This window comes from Oncorhynchus clarkii, chromosome 1 (genome assembly GCF_045791955.1).
Source record: "Oncorhynchus clarkii lewisi isolate Uvic-CL-2024 chromosome 1, UVic_Ocla_1.0, whole genome shotgun sequence".
Lineage (NCBI taxonomy): Eukaryota > Metazoa > Chordata > Actinopteri > Salmoniformes > Salmonidae > Oncorhynchus > Oncorhynchus clarkii.
In genome coordinates, this window is record NC_092147.1 from 11,837,207 (window position 1) to 11,853,783 (window position 16,577).

General features: G+C 41.9%; 1 protein-coding gene across 3 annotated transcripts in view; it reads left to right on the forward strand.

Annotated features, from left to right (window-relative positions):
• LOC139415092 (TNNI3 interacting kinase) overlaps window positions 1–12,138 on the forward strand; it is a 56,598-nt gene extending 44,460 nt beyond the window's left edge. For 2 of the 3 annotated variants that reach the window (XM_071162903.1, XM_071162919.1), the window contains 9 exons: window positions 2,449–2,553; window positions 2,772–2,824; window positions 6,961–7,013; window positions 7,416–7,548; window positions 7,667–7,776; window positions 10,168–10,227; window positions 10,384–10,550; window positions 11,435–11,514; window positions 11,698–12,138. In XM_071162903.1, the coding sequence (XP_071019004.1) occupies window positions 2,449–2,553; window positions 2,772–2,824; window positions 6,961–7,013; window positions 7,416–7,548; window positions 7,667–7,776; window positions 10,168–10,227; window positions 10,384–10,550; window positions 11,435–11,514; window positions 11,698–11,774 (838 nt within the window). In that variant the 3' untranslated portion in view covers window positions 11,775–12,138. The remainder of the gene's footprint in view (window positions 1–2,448; window positions 2,554–2,771; window positions 2,825–6,960; window positions 7,014–7,415; window positions 7,549–7,666; window positions 7,777–10,167; window positions 10,228–10,383; window positions 10,551–11,434; window positions 11,515–11,697) is intronic. The other variant, XM_071162912.1, reaches the window with a different exon arrangement.
• Window positions 12,139–16,577: the final 4,439 nt, after the last annotated feature.

Genomic DNA, 16,577 nt, shown 5'->3' on the forward strand with positions numbered 1-16,577 from the left:
TGGATGAATGCAAATGCTGCAGTTTGCATGATGGATTTATTGAACAGTGTTAAAGTCTCTAAGCTTTGCAGGCCAAAGAAACTGTTCTCTGTTATCTGAGAGATTTTTGTTACTTCTTGTTGTTCTTGTTACTCCCTAGGTCTAGGAACCTCAATTCAGCTGTTCAGTTGTATAATTCTGCTCTACATAATGAGATATGAATTTGGTGGTCATCCAATTGAATGAAGACTGGCAGTTCTTCCACTGCTTTTCGTGCATCTCATTTTTATATCTTGCACATAATGTGCGATCTCTTACGGATCTGTTGTTTAGACACATTGAGAGGCGTAGGGGCAGATCAGTTTATTTTTACGGCATTTTTTCTCTCACTTCCCCTTTCTCTGTCCCGGCACTACGTATCTTACTGGTCTGTGACTCACTGACACGGTTACAGGGGAATAAAGCAGCCCAACAGTTAACACACAGGAACTTTATTTAAACACAGGAAGATGAACATGGGGATGCATATGGGGATGAAAGGTTGGAATAGGTAGAGTTTGAGAGGCAGAGAGTTTGAGAGGCAGATATATGGTACCCCCTAGACTCTCGAGCTCAGGTCGTGGGGAGATGGGGTGTGAGGGGGTGTAGGGGTTCTGTATAAGGAAAAGAAAGACAAATAATATACATGCACTGTTCCAGATTTGCCAGTTGCTGTGAGATGTTACCCCACTATTCCACCAAGGCACCTGCAAGTTCCCGGACATTTCTGGGGGGAATGGCCCTAGCCCTCACCCTCCGATCCAACAGGTCCCAGACATGCTCAATGGGATTGAGATCCGGGCTCTTCGCTGGCCATGCAAGAACACTGACATTCCTGTCTTGCAGGAAATCCCGCACAGAACGAGCAGTATGGCTGGTGGCATTGTCATGCTGGAGGGTCGTGTCAGGTTGAGCCTGCAGGAAGGATACCACATGAGGGAGGAGGATGTCTTCCCTGTAACGCACAGCATTGAGTTTGCCTGCAATGTCAACAAACTCAGTCCGATGATGCAGTGACACACCACCCCAGACCATGACGGACACTACACCTTCAAATGGATCCCGCTCCAGAGTACAGGCCTCGGTGTAACGCTCATTCCTTCGACGATAAACGTGAATCCGACCATCACCGCTGGTGATACAAAACCTCGACTCATCAGAAAATAGCAGTTTTTGCCAGTCCTGTCTGGTCCAGCGACCGTGGGTTTGTGCCCATAGGCGACGTTGTTGCCAGGGATGTCTGGTGAGGACCTGTCTTCCAACAGGCCTTCAAGCCCTCAGTTCAGCCTCTCTCAGCCTTTTGCCAGGAATTTATGACCTGAGATAAAAGAACCTGGGTGTAGGAGAGAGTGAGAGAGGGGGAAGCCACAATCTATACCCAGAAAGGGCCACATCATGACACCTCTTTGTTGCATGCCCAAGGCACGTTCACGCAGATGAGCAGGGACCCTGGGCATCTTTCTTTTGGTGTTTATCAGAGTCAGTAGAAAGGCCTCTTGAGTGTTATAAGTTTTCATAACTGTGACCTTAATTGCCTACCGTCTGTAAGCTGTTAGTGTCTTAATAACCGTTCCACAGGTGCATGTTCATTAATTATTTATGGTTCATTGAACAAGTATGGGAAACAGTGTTTAAACCATTTACAATGAAGATCTGTGAAGTTATTTGGATTTTTACGAATTGTCTTTTAAAGACAGGGTCCTGAAAAGGGGACGTTTCTTTTTTTGCTGAGTTTATATAACACATTATAACACTTGTTGTAAGCAGTAATAAGTCGTTTTAAATATTCATTAGTAATGACATGAGATGTTATAGGTCATTATAACCGGTTTTATAACATCTCATGCCGTTACTCATAACTATTTCAAAAATACTTATGACAGTTTATGAATGTTATAATGTGTTATATAGTTGTTATAAAGGCATTATTCATAATAACATCTACATTAAAGCGTTACTTAAACTTTTTAATTGGTATGTAAGTATAATGTTCAATGCTGTTGTCGATCCATCATCCAGTATTTTTTATGGAAATTTGTCTACTTGAAAACGTGCAGATTGTGGCTGTAAAACAATTGTTGTGAACGGTTTAATGTCTTATTTCTTGGTAGTGTCTTCACATCCGTTTCTCCAACCTATCATCATTGATCTATACTAAGTGTTACTCTGATACATGTTTTGTCATACCTGTGGTATACTGTCTGATATACCACGGCTGTCAACCAATCGGCATTCAGGGCTCAATCCACCCAGTTTATAATAAGTGTTACTCTGCATTTATATAAAGTCTAACAGTCTATGAGCTGACTTATTGATCTTCTGCTGTGTACCGTGGTATCAGTTGATTGGCAGGGCCAAGGAGCATCGATCTCTGTTACTTAGTGTTGGGGTTGTTCCTCTAATGATGTGTAATGATGTGTCAACGGACAGGATCATCGATCTGCAGTCCAAGCTCATCATCGCCATCGACGTGGCCAAGGGCATGGAGTACCTGCACAACCTCACTCAGCCCATCATCCACAGGGACCTCAACAGGTCGGTGGAGGGTGGGGGTCAGTGGGGTTTTGTGTGTGGGGGTGGGGAGATGTGCTGGGTGCATGTGTGTTTTGTGGGGAATTTATACTGGGTCTTACTCTATGTAGAAATTAAGCACAATGAGCGGTATACAGTAGATGTTGAATTGAAGCTATAGTGACTATGTGAAATTAAGTGTTTTGAGTTATTCTTCCAATAATGACATTTGCTACTTTTAGTCACAACATTCTACTCTATGAGGACGGGCATGCTGTGGTGGCTGATTTTGGAGGTAAGCAACAAAATACAGTACTAGTCAAAAGTTTGGACATGCCTACTCATTCAAGGGTTAGTCTTTATTATTACTCTTTTCTACATTGCAGAATAATAGTGAAGACATCAAAACTATGAAGTAACACATATGGAATCATGTACTGTACATGTTATAACCAAAAAAGTATTAAATAATAATAAGTCATTTGAGATTCTTCAAAGTAGACACCCTTTGCCTTGATGACTGCTTTGCACACTCTTGGCATTCTCTCAACCAGCTTCATGAGGAATGCTTTTCCAACAGTCTTGAAGGAGTTCCCACATATGCTGAGCACTTGGCTGATTTTCCTTCACTCTGTGGTCCAACTCATCCCAAACCATCTCCATTGGGTTGAGGTCAGGTGATTGTGGGGGCCAGGTCATCTGATACAGCACTCCATGAAAGAACCAATAAGCGCAAACCAGATGGGATGATGTATTGCTGCAGAATGCTGTGGAAGCCATGCTGGTTAAGTGTGCCTTGAATTCTAAATAAATCACAGACAGTGTCACCAGCAAAGCACCTCCACATCATCAAACCTCCTTCTCCATGCTTCACGGTGGGAACCACACATGCAGATCAAAGGGGACTCATCAGACCAACGGACACATTTCCACCAGTCTAATGTCCATTGCTTGTGTTTCTTGGCCCAAGCAAGTGTCTTATTATTGGTATCCTTTAGTAGTGGTTTCTTTGCAGCAATTAGACAATGACGGCCTCATTCACGCAGTCTCCTCTGAACAGCTGATGTTGAGATGTGTCTGTTACTTGAACTCTATGAAGCATTTATTTGTGCTGCAATCTGAGGTGCAGTTAACTCAAATGAACTTATCCTCTGCAGCAGACGTAACTCTGGGTCTTCCTTTTCTGTGGCGGTCCTCATGAGAGCCAGTTTCATCATAGCGCTTGATTAATAAGTGCATTGAAAACGTTGTCCCCACAGTGACTGTACGTACAACCAGGAGCCATGGGTAGAGCTGCCACTTTCAAGTAGCGGGACTATAACCCAGAAGATTATAAGAAATCCCGCTATGCCCTCCTACGAACCATCAAAGAGCGAAGCCTCAATACAGTACAAAGATTGAATCGTACTACACCGGCTCCAATCCTCCTTGGATGTGTCAGGGCTATTATTACGGATTAAAAAGGAAAGCACAGTCGCGAGCTGCCCAGTGACACGAGCCTACCAGACGAGCTAAGTAACGTTTATGCTTGCTTCGAGGCAAGTAACACTGAAGCATGCATGAGAGCATCAGCTGTTCTGGAAGACTGTGTGATCACGCTCTGTGCAGCCGATGAGAGGAAGACCTTTAAACAGGTCAACATTCACAAGGCCACAGGGCCAGACGAACTACCAGGACATGTACTCCAAGCATGCGCTGTCCAACTGGCAAGTGTCTTCACTGACATTTTCAACCTCTCCCTGTAATACCAACATGTTTCAAATAGACCATCATAGTCCCTGTGCCCAAGAACACCTAACCTGCCTAAATGACTACCGAACTGTAGCACTCACGTCTGTAGCCATGAAGTGCTTTGAAAGGCTGGTCATGGCTCACATCAACATCATTATCCAAGAAATCCTAGACCCACTTCAATTTGCATACCACCCCAAAAGAGCCACAGATGATGCAATCTCTATTGCCCTTTCACACCTGGACAATAGGAACACCTATATGAGAATGGTGTTCATTGACTACAGCTCACCGTTCAACACCATAGTGCCCTCAAAGCTCATCATTAAGCTAAGGACCCTGGGACTAAACACCTCCCTCTGCAACTGTATCCTAGACTTCTTGACGGGCCGCCCCCAGATTTTAAGGGTAGTTAACAACACATCCGACACACTGATCCTCAACACAGGGGCCCCTCAGTGGTGTGTACTTAGTCCCCTCCTGTATTCCCTGTTCACTCATGACTGCACGGCCAGGCACCACTCCAAAACCATCATTAAGTTTGCTGATGACACAAGAATGGTAGGCCTGATCACCGACAATGATGAGAGCCTATTGGGAGGTCAGAGACCTGACTGTGTGGTGCAAGGACAACAACCTCTCCCTCAACGTGATCAAGACAAAGGAGATGATTGTGGACTACAGGAAAAGGGGTACCGAGCAGGCCCCCATTCTCATTTACAAGGCTGTAGTGGAGCAGATTAAGAGCTTCAAGTTCCTTGGCGTCCGCATCACCAACAAACGAACATGGTCAAAGCACATCAAGACAGTCGTGAAGGGGGCACAACAAGACATATTCCCCATCAGGAGACTGAAAAGATTTGACATGGTGTCACGTTCGTCGTACGGAGGAGACCAAGGCACAGCGTAAGTTGAATACATACTTTTAATGAAGACGAAGAACACTTAACTATACAAAACAACAAACCGAATGTGAAGCTATAATAATACTAGTGCAGACACAGGCAACTAGACATAGACATAGATAATAACCCACGAAATACCCAAAGATGGCTGCCTAAATATGGTTCCCAATTAGAGACAACGATAAACAGCTGCCTCTAATTGAGAACCAATCTAGGCAACCATACACATACATAAACACCTACATAGTAAACGACCCCATAAACCTACAAAAAACCATAAACAGTACAAAAACACATACATCACCCATGTCACACCCTGACCTAACCAAAACAATACAGAAAACAAAGAATACTAAGGTCAGGGTGTGACACATGGGTCCTCAGATCCTCAAAAGGTTTTACAGCTGCACCATCGAGAGCATCCTGACGGGTTCCATCACTGCCTGGTATGGCAACTGCTCGGCCTCCGACTGGAAGGCACTACAGAGGGTAGTGCATACGGCCCAGTACATCACCGGGGCCAAGCTTCCTGCCATCCAGGACCTCTATACCAGGCGTTTTCAGAGGAAGGCCCTAAAAATTGTCAAAGACTCCAGCCACCCTAGTCATAGACTGTTCTCTCTGCTACCACATGGAAAACAGAACCGTGTGGTAAGTCTAGGTCCAAGAAGCTTCTAAACAGCTTCTACCCCCAAGCCATAAGACTCCTGAACATCTAATCAAATGGCTACCCAGACTATTTGCATTGCCCCTCCCCCTCTTATATGCTGCTGCTACTCTTTGCTATTATCTATGCATAGTCACTTTAATAACTCTACCTACATGTACATATTATTTCAGTTACCTCGACACCGGTGCCCCAGCACATTGACTCTGTACCGGTACCCCCTGTATATCACCTAGCTATTGTTTTTTTACTGCTGCTCTTTAATTATTTGTTACTTTTATCTCTTAATTTTTAAAAGGTATTTTCTTGTAAGTACGCATTTCACTGTAAGGTCTACCTGTTGTATTCGGCGCATGTGACAAATTTTATTTTATTTTATTTGATGGTTTTTGCAACTGACCTTCATGTCTTAAAGTAATAATGGACTGTCGTTTCTCTTTGCTTATTTGAGCTGTTCTTGCCATAATGTGGACTTGGGCTTTTACCAAATAGGGCTATCTTCTGTACACCAGCCCTACCTTGTCACAACACAACTGATGGCTCAAACGAGTTAAGATGGAAAGAAATTCCTCAAATCAACTTTTAACAAGGCACACGCCAAGAGTGTGCAAAGCTATCATAACACATTATAGCACTTGTCATAAGCTGTGCAAAGCTGGCCTCTTTGAAGAATCTCAAATATAAAACATATTTTGATTTTTTGGTTACGACATGATTCAATATGTGTTATTTCCTCATTTTGATGTCATTGCTATTATTGTACAATGTAGAAAATAGTAAAAATCAAGAAAAACCCTGGAACGAGTAGATGACCAAACTTTTGACTGGTACAGTATAAACATACCATATAATGAAGACAGATTACAGTTGGTAAAGTAGCCATTTCCTATAGTGAATTTGTCACGAAGGCCCAATAACAGCTATTTATCAGATTACATATCCCTCTCCCTACCGACTCAGACCGCTCCAAGACAGTCCTAACAAAATGCTTGCTTGAGACATTTTTTATGGGAAACTATTACAGTAAGCTACTAAATTGCTACACAGAAGTGACTTGATATTGAAATAAAAATGGCTGCCTCACTAACCTCATTATTAGAATCTTGAAACCCTTTTTTTTCTCTTTAGAATCCAGATTTCTGTTATCCGAGGTTGTGGACAATATGACCAAGCAGCCAGGGGTTAGTCCAACTTCCTGGTTCACCATACCATAAATGTGTGTGTGTGTGTGTTTAACTAGACCAGAAGTCCCCACAAGAATAGTAAACAAACAATATCTGTCCCACAAGGTCAAATTCTTTTTCTAGTAGGTTTAGGGTTAAGGTAGGAATAGCATTAGGTTTAGGGTTCGGAGTTTAGGGTTAAGGTTAGGTTTTGGGATTAAGGTTAGGATAATGGAAAATAGGATTCTGAATGGTTATAAATTATGTGTCCCCACAAGGTTAATTAAATGTGTGTGCGTGCTAGTGAGTGTGAGTGCGAGTGCGAGTGCTCCCTGGAGTAAAGCCTTCGCTGAGGAAGCATTTGTCCATGGTAGCCAGAGTGTTTTGCGTTGCTAATTTGACTTTTGTGTTGGTGTACAGAACCTGCGCTGGATGGCCCCAGAGATATTCACCCAGTGTACACGCTATACTGTCAAGGCCGACATGTTCAGCTATGCCCTGTGTCTGTGGGAGCTGCTCACTGGAGAGATCCCGTTTGCCCACCTGAAACCTGGTAACCTCTGCATGAATAAAAACACACCAATCTGGTTTGGGAGAATGTGAATCAATGAGTCAGTATTGGATTGTTTCAAGCATGTTATATATGTTGGATTCTCCCTGTCCTCATCAAGCTGCAGCAGCTGCAGACATGGCCTACCACCACATCCGGCCTCCTATTGGCTACTCCATACCCAAACCCATCTCTGCCATGCTAATGAGGGGCTGGAATGTCTGTCCAGAGGTCAGTGTCCTCCTACAATAGATAGTCCCTTGATTCCGTAGAGCATAAAGACCACTACATTTATGTGAGCTAAGTTCATATGAAGTAAGTTCATGTGAATTAAGTTCATGTGAACTAAATTCATGTGCTAAGTATGCTACGCTCATGTGAGCTAAATGCTACATATGCTAAGTTCATGTGAGCTAATTTCATGAGCTAACTATACTAAGTGCTATGTATACTTACATATGAGCTAAACTCATGTGAGCTAAGTTCATGTGCTAAGTATGCTACGCTCATGTGAGCTGAGTGCTAGGTACTAATAAATTAACATAAAGGCACCAGAGACTTTGGGTTCGAGCCCAGGCTCTGTCGCAGCCGGCCGTGACCGGGAGGTCCATGGGGCGATGCACAATTGGCCTAGCATCGTCTGGGTTAGGGAGGGTTTGGCCAGTAGGGATATCCTTGTCTCATTGCGCACTAGCGACTCCTGTGGCGGGCCGGGCACAGTGCACGCTGACCAGGTCGCTAGGTGTACAGTGTTTCCTCCGATACATTGGTGCGGCTGGCTTCCGGGTTGGATGCGCGCTGTGTTAAGAAGCAGTGCGGCTTGGTTGGGTTGTGTTTCGGGAGGACGCATGTCTCTCGACCTTCGTCTCTCCCGAGCACGTACGGGAGTTGTAGCGATGAGACATGACAGTAACTATCAATTGGATATTACGAAATTGGGGAGAAAAAGGGGGTAAAATAATAATAATACAATAACATTTAAAAAATGACATAAAGGGATGGAACAGGGCTGCAACCTGCCAAAGACTTTCTATGTCTACCCTACCTGCCCTCAGCTGTGCTGTCTATACTGCCTCATTAATTACTGTTGTTTTCACTTTCTCTTGTATAATTCAGCAAGAGTGTCAATAGCAGGATACCCTTGGATTAAAAATCATCTCTATATTACACCCATCAGAACAAACATTTAATTGTTTGCGAGATCAGACATAATATCACTGTAATCCGAGTGTTCATTTTCGTAAATTGTTTTAATTTCAGCGGAACTAATTTGTATATATTTCAACTGTATTAATTATTACTTTTTCCAATTCCACAAAAGATGAACACGCATCAAAATAAATCCCAGACAAAGCTTTATCGTTCTGATAGATTTAATGGAAAGACAATCTACTGTATTCCATTGAGCCCATTTCAGCCATTCCCGGGGTGTCTTAAAGTGAAGTAGGATCTGGCTCTGTGTTTGTTGTCTTACAGTAAAGTAGGATCTGGTTCTATGTTTGTTGTCTTAAAGTGAAGTAGGATCTGTCACTGTGTTTGTTGTCTTACAGTAAAGTAGGATCTGACTCAGTGTTTGTTCTCTTACAGTAAAGTAGAATCTGGTTCTATGTTTGTTGTCTTACAGTAAAGTAGGATCTGGTTCTATGTTTGTTGTCTTACAGTGAAGTAGGATCTGGTTCTATGTTTGTTGTCTTACAGTAAAGTAGAATCTGGTTCTATGTTTGTTCTCTTACAGTAAAGTAGGATCTGGTTCTATGTTTGTTGTCTTAAAGTGAAGTAGAATCTGTCTCTGTGTTTGTTGTCTTACAGTGAAGTAGAATCTGGCTCTGTGTTTGTTGTCTTAAAGTGAAGTAGAATCTGGCTCTGTGTTTGTTGTCTTAAAGTGAAGTAGAATCTGGCTCTGTGTTTGTTGTCTTACAGTGAAGTAGAATCTGGCTCTGTGTTTGTTGTCTTAAAGTGAAGTAGAATCTGGCTCTGTGTTTGTTGTCTTAAAGTGAAGTAGAATCTGGCTCTGTGTTTGTTGTCTTACAGTGAAGTAGAATCTGGTTCTATGTTTGTTCTCTTTCAGTAAAGTAGGATCTGGTTCTGTTTGTTGTCTTAAAGTGAAGTAGGATCTGGCTCTGTGTTTATTGTCTTACAGTGAAGTAGAATCTGGCTCTGTGTTTGTTGTCTTACAGTGAAGTAGAATCTGGCTCTGTGTTTGTTGTCTTACAGGGAAGTAGAATCTGTCACTGTGTTTGTTGTCTTAAAGTGAAGTAGGATCTGGCTCTGTGTTTGTTGTCTTACAGTGAAGTAGAATCTGTCACTGTGTTTGTTGTCTTAAAGTGAAGTAGGATCTGGCTCTGTGTTTGTTGTCTTACAGTGAAGTAGAATCTGTCACTGTGTTTGTTGTCTTAAAGTGAAGTAGAATCTGGCTCTGTGTTTGTTGTCTTACAGTGAAGAAGGAGATGGAAAGCCTGCTTTTCAAGTAGAGTTCACCTTCGATTCATGTGTGGGTAGATCCGCATAACCACACAGACAGGCAGACTGAGAAAGCACAGCTGTGTGTGTGTGTGTGTGTGTCTTTTTTCTGTGAAGAGAGTTTATAGGTTAAATAATCCTATTTTATCTCCTCCGAATCAGGATAGACCTGAGTTCTCTGAGGTGCTGGCCACACTAGAGGAATGCCTATGCAATGTGGAGGTATGGTGTTTTTCTGTAGTATGTGAATCTACACCAGAGTGGGAATAAACATATGCTGCTTACATTTTCAGAAAGTTCACCGATTCCTAGCTTTCTTGTCTGTCCATGTGACACTTGTTGATGATAATGTCATACATGTATGTGTGTGATCCACAGTTGATGTCCCCAGCCTCCAGTAACAGCAGTGGGTCCCTGTCCCCCTCTGGCTCGTCTGACTGCCTGGCGAGGGGCAGTCCTGGTCGAAGTCACGTGGCCGCCCTCCGTTCCCGCTTTGAACTGGAGTACGCCCTCAACGCCCGTGCCTACGCAGTCTGGACTCAGAGGTAGGGCTTCACTAACCGGGTCGTTTCCTGGCGTTGATAATGACCATAGGTGTTGGCTACACAGCAATCGAGAAAAAAAAGAAACGCACACCTATATAGGTGAGGTGCTGGCTAGCAGAGTAGAAAACTTGAAAATAAAAGAGAGCCGCACACTCTAGGAGCTCAGATGCAAAAATGTAATATCCAACGGGTCGACAGCCAGACAGCTTGGCTGTCGAAACGTTGGATATTACATTTATTTTCAAGTTGGCTACACAGCACACACCTATCTGGGACCAGGCTAGTATATCATATAGTCTTCTCCACATACAGATGACCACAATACAGAGAGAGTAGGTTAGAGAGTTTCACTGAAGGAGTTTCAAATGTTTCTCTCTTTTCTATTAGGGCATGTTGACCTTTGTCTCCGTCTCTGTCTCTGTTTCTGTCTCTATGGCCTATATACTGGATTGCTAAGCATAACCAAGTTAAGTGTAAAGGCCAGTACTAGTAGGAATTCGGTGTCCAGGGACACAGTAACTGAAGTTAGATTTGTGTGTGTTCTCTACTGCTGAAGTCTCTGCCTGTTAGAAATGTCCTGGCAGACTGGCAGTTAATGAAATGTTTAATCAATTTTGTTTATATTAGATGTAGAAGTGAGAGAGTGTGGTTATTGGGTCCTGTGCTGTTACACAGGGGGTCATGCTAGATTCATCAGAGATGTGTTTACACCTGCCTCGTCTAACTCTGCCTCCTCAATCTTTCATTAATTTTAAAGAGATCATTATACAAAATGTGTCTGTAACCACTTGAAGCAGATTGTCATATTATGTAGTAGAGGTTGATTAAGTAAACAGAATCACTATATTCAGCCTTATAACAGCTCATGTATGATTTATTTTCAGCGAGGGACGACGTGATTCCCAAGGTCCGTCTCTGGATGAACTGAGGAGGAATATGCAGTTTCCACCTATTGATCGAAATGGTAAAAAGCATATTAATGAAGATACTCATCAATCCTATACCGGTATTATAGAACTTCATAATTTGAAATGGAGTACAGCCAGTTGTGTAGAATGCACACCAAAGCTGGTGTTGGTGTGTTTTGGGAAAGGAATTGGCTGTGGATCATCCCTAACCCCTGCCCTCTGTGTCCTACCTCCTTCAGGGTATGTGTCAGACCCTATGAGCACCATGCGCTTCCACTCCAACTGCAGCAGCAACGGCAGCTTTGAAGACAACTAACATAGATGGGATGTCTTCCAGCTCTACTATGCACTATTACTGTAGTTCATAAAGCCATAACCGTATTTCTAAGTTTATCATATAGACATATTGGTTGATCTAGTCTTGAGTATAAGCTATATATATATCGTTATGTGTATTTCCTAAAGCTATTTACTACTTTCTGCGTTTATGGTGTTGAACTGTTTGAATAGATTGGTGTGGTTTTTATATCTGGTAAGTATTTTTTGGATACGAGGCATTTTGGGGGTTTGGAAAATGTTTCATAGTATACCACCTGTATAGTCTATTCTTAAAAACATCTTCAAGCGTCAGAATGCTTAGGAAATTTGTGGGTTTTATTTTCAATAAAATAGAGAAATCATTGAGTTTCATTCTATAGGATTTTACAGTGATAAACAAGATGAATCCTAACCAAACAAAACTAAATACAGGATTCATAATGAATGGCATATGAATAAATAAATAGTAGAGGTATTAGGCTGCGTTTACACAGGTAGCCCAATTCTGATATTTTGCCCAATTATTGGCTAAATATCTGATCTGATTAAAGACCAATTGGTGTAAAAAATATCAGAATTGGGATACCTGTGTAAACACAGCCTTAGAGGTGTTAGCAGCAACATATTTGTTTTGACACAAACTGTTTCCTTACATAGGACATTTCACAATTTCACCAATTGTTATTACTGTATGTGTAGTTATGTAGCCATTTGCTGTATGTTCTATGTGTGGCATATACTGTTTTCAAATGCATCGGGAGATTATATTTCAATGTCAATTTAAATTATATGCATATTCTAGATTCTGAGTCGGAGAAATAGGCTGTTTGATTTGGGTATGTTTTTCATCCAAACATCAAAATACTGCCCCCTACACTCAACAGGTTAAACAACATGATTATTACACAGGTGCACCTTGTGCTGGGGACAATAAAAGGCCACTCTAAAATGTGCAGTTTTGTCACACAACACAATGCCACAGATGTCTCAAGTTTTGAGGGAGTGTTCAATTGGCAGGCTGACTGCAGGTATGTACACCAGAGCAGTTTCCAGAGAATTTAATGTTCATTTCTCTACCATAAGCCAATGGCGTTTTTAGAGAATTTGTCAGTACGTCAAACCAACCTCAAAACTGCAGACCACGTGTATGGCGTCATGTGGATAAGCGGTTTGCTGATTGTTTGCTGAACGTTGTGAACAGAGTACCCCATGGTGGCTGTGAGGTTATGGTATGGGCAGGCATAAGCTACGGTCAACGAACACAATTGCATTTTATAGATGGCAATTTGAATGCACAGATACCGTGACGAGATCCTGAGGTCTTTTCTGAGGTCTTGGCTGATTTCTTTCGATTTTCCCATGATGTCAAGCAAAGAAGCACTGAGTTTGAAGGTAGGCCTTGATATACATCCACAGTTACACCTCCAATTGAAGCCATGTGTATGTAAACTTCTGACCCACTGGAATTGTGATACAGTGAAATAAGTGAAATAACCTGTCTAGGACTGGTTAAATCAACAGAAATCTCATAAATAAAATTCTCAAACATACAAGTATTTGGCACCATTTTAAAGATAAAATTCTCGTTAATCCAGCCACAGTGTCTGATTTAAAAAATGCTTTACAGCGAAAGCTCCACAGACGATTATGCTAGGTCACCACCAACTCACAGAAAAACCCAGCCATTTTTCCAGCCATAGAGAGGAGTCACAAAAAGCACAAATAGAGATAAAATGAATCACTAACCTTTGATGATCTTCATCAGATGACACTCATATGACTTTATGTTACACAATACATGTATGTTTTGTTCGGTAAAGTTCATATTTATATCCAAAAATCTTATTTTACATTGGCGTGTTACGTTCAGTAGTTACAAAACATGCAGTGATATTGCAGAGAGCCACATGAATTCACAGAAATACTCATAATAAATGTTGATGAAAATACAACTATTATACATGGAACTTTAGATACACTTCTCCATTTTGCAACCGCTGTGTCAGATTTCAAAAAAACTTTACGGAAAAAGCATAATCTGAGAACGGCGATCAGAGCCCAAACCAGCCAGAGAAATATCCGCCATGTTGGATAGTCAACATTATTCATAAGTAGCATTATAAATGTTCACTTACCTTTGATGATCTTCATCAGAATGCACTCCCAGGAATCGCAGTTCCACAATAAATGCTTGTTTTGTTCGATAATGTCCATCATTTATGTCCATTTATGTCCAATAGCTTCTTTTGTTAGGGCGTTTGGTAAACAAAACCAAAAGCGCGATCTGGTCCATTCGGACGAAACGTTCAAAAAGTAATATTACAGGTCGAAGAAACTTGTCAAACTAAGTATAAAATCAATCTTTAGGATGTTTTTATCATAAAAGTTCAATAATGTTCCAACCAGAGAATTACATTGTCTGTAGAAAAGCAATGGAACGAGAGAGCTACCTCTCAAGTGAAAGTGCGTGACTGAGAACTAGGCTGTAGGCAGACCCCTTAGTCAAACAGCTCCCATCCGGCCCCCCTTCACACGAGCAGCCTGAAACAACGTTCTAAAGACGGTTGACATCTAGTGGAAGTCCAAAATAACCCATATCCCACTGTGTATTCGATAGGGGTGAGTTCAAAAATTACAAACCTGAGATTTCCCACTTCCTGTTTGGATTTTTTTTCTCAGGTTTTTGCCTGCCATTTGAGTTCTGTTATACTCACAGACATCATTCAAACAGTTTTAGAAACTTCAGGGTATTTTCTATCCAATACTACTAATAATATGCATATATTAGCATCTGGGACAGAGTATGAGGCAGTTCACTCTGGGCACACTATTCATTCCAAAAGTGAATATGTTGCCCCCTATCCCAAAAAGGTTCATCTACTGGCTTCCACACATAGCCTACAAGCCACTGATGCAGACGTTTGGAATATCTACAATTTAAGAGGTTGAATAAATCCATGTAATATAGCCTACACCATCACGATAAATCAATTATTTATTTTAGATAGTTCTCAAAGAGCATGATATGAAGACGGTCAAGCGGGGCGTCTCGTTGAACTCGTCACAGTCTGGAGCCTATGGTGATGCCATTTTTTGTGTTGATTTCAGAATGACATTTTGGTGATGGTCCCTCTCCGTTTAAACATATTGCAAATGCACAAAAGTCAACTAGCAAGTCAGTGTCCATCAGTCAATTAGATGTCATTATGACACCAAACCCACTTTTTCCTACTCATTTAGAAGCCAACTATCACATATGTCAGAGCAGTCCCATAATTCACAGCGCCTTTAGTTTAAAACATAATAAAAAGGTAAAACACATAGTTACGTTCTAGCTGCGGGTCCAGTTCGGACATTATGTGAAGGCCTATGTGAGGCGACACCGAATCCCGAGTTTCGGCTCGATAGGTCATTTGGTGTCCGAGAAAAACCCTAATTGGTGCTGAAAATCCATTTTTTTCCATGCCTTGCTACGGGGTCCTTGAACGAGCTATCGGACACAAACGTTGGGGTCCGTCTCTATGGGCCGAGTCGGTTTCAATGCACCTAGCCTTGCGTCTCTGAGACTTTTCTAAACGTCGTCATTTTCGCAATGGTCAAAATGAATTGAAGGTATTGCAAATGTACAAGGCTGTTTCTCGGTCCGAGAACCGTCTAGAGCCACGTAACTCACCACGCACCATCGACCGGAGGTCTAGAACAGGTTTCTAAAGTTTCGGAACTCTAGGTCTGACGGTTCTTTTTTAGCTCGAACAAAGCTAACTATTGCAGCCACTGTCTGTCTCTACGCACCCCAATACGTCCCTCCATCCAAGTTGTGTTTTAGTGTGATTTTTTTTTCCTTTGATTTTTTTTGGGAAAAAAAATGATTTACAGTTCATGGGGGTTGCCTAATCACATATATGAAGTTTTGGACAGATCTGACTTTTTTAACCCTTCGAAACAGCCCCTGAGACACCAATTATGGCACTTCCGGTTGGCACAGGAAGCTATAAGTCACCACATATCCTCATTGGGGTATGCTTTTACAGAATCCTGAGTTTTAAGTCTTTACGGAGGGTTTAGTATGTGTGTGTTATTTCAGAAAATCATAGAAAATCACAGAAATCTCGCAGAGCTCCGCAGCACACTTTAAAAAGATTCGTATGAACACCCTGCAACTGGATCTGTAACCGTTGAAAAAAAAAAACGCCTATTTGTGACCATCGCCAAGTTGTCATTGTTCCGTTTCTCTTAAATGACGATAGATAAATGGCTGGTTCTTTTTTTATTGACACCGGAGGCTCCTTGACTTTGACCTGAAGTGGAAAAATAATTTCTCTATTTCCATTTTGGACCTTTAATCCCAGAAAAATGGCCATAACTCAAAAACCGTCGAGGCCTAGACGCCATCTTGTTCGGGGCCAACTGCCCTTTATGCCAAACCTACGCTCACCAAGTTTCGGCTTCGAAATATTTTCCGTTTTCGAGATAAGGCCCCGTCGTGATTCGTGATGTTTTGCCAAATTGTCATATGATTCCGTATGCCCTCTTGTGGGAATTTCCGGGATAGCGGAAAAACGGTCAAAAACTTGTTTATTTTATAAAACGGAAACCGAATGTCCGACAAAGTTCATTTGATGACTTCCCGGTAGGTCCGGCCCTACCGCACGGCCCGACGCCGACCGCGAATTTTACAAACGATTTCGGACGTCTAGTAAGGGACCGTACATTTGCAATATGGACTTTTTCACTAATCATACACGAAATGCCGAAATGTTCCCTTAAGGTATGTAATATAGCCTACACCATCACAATAAAT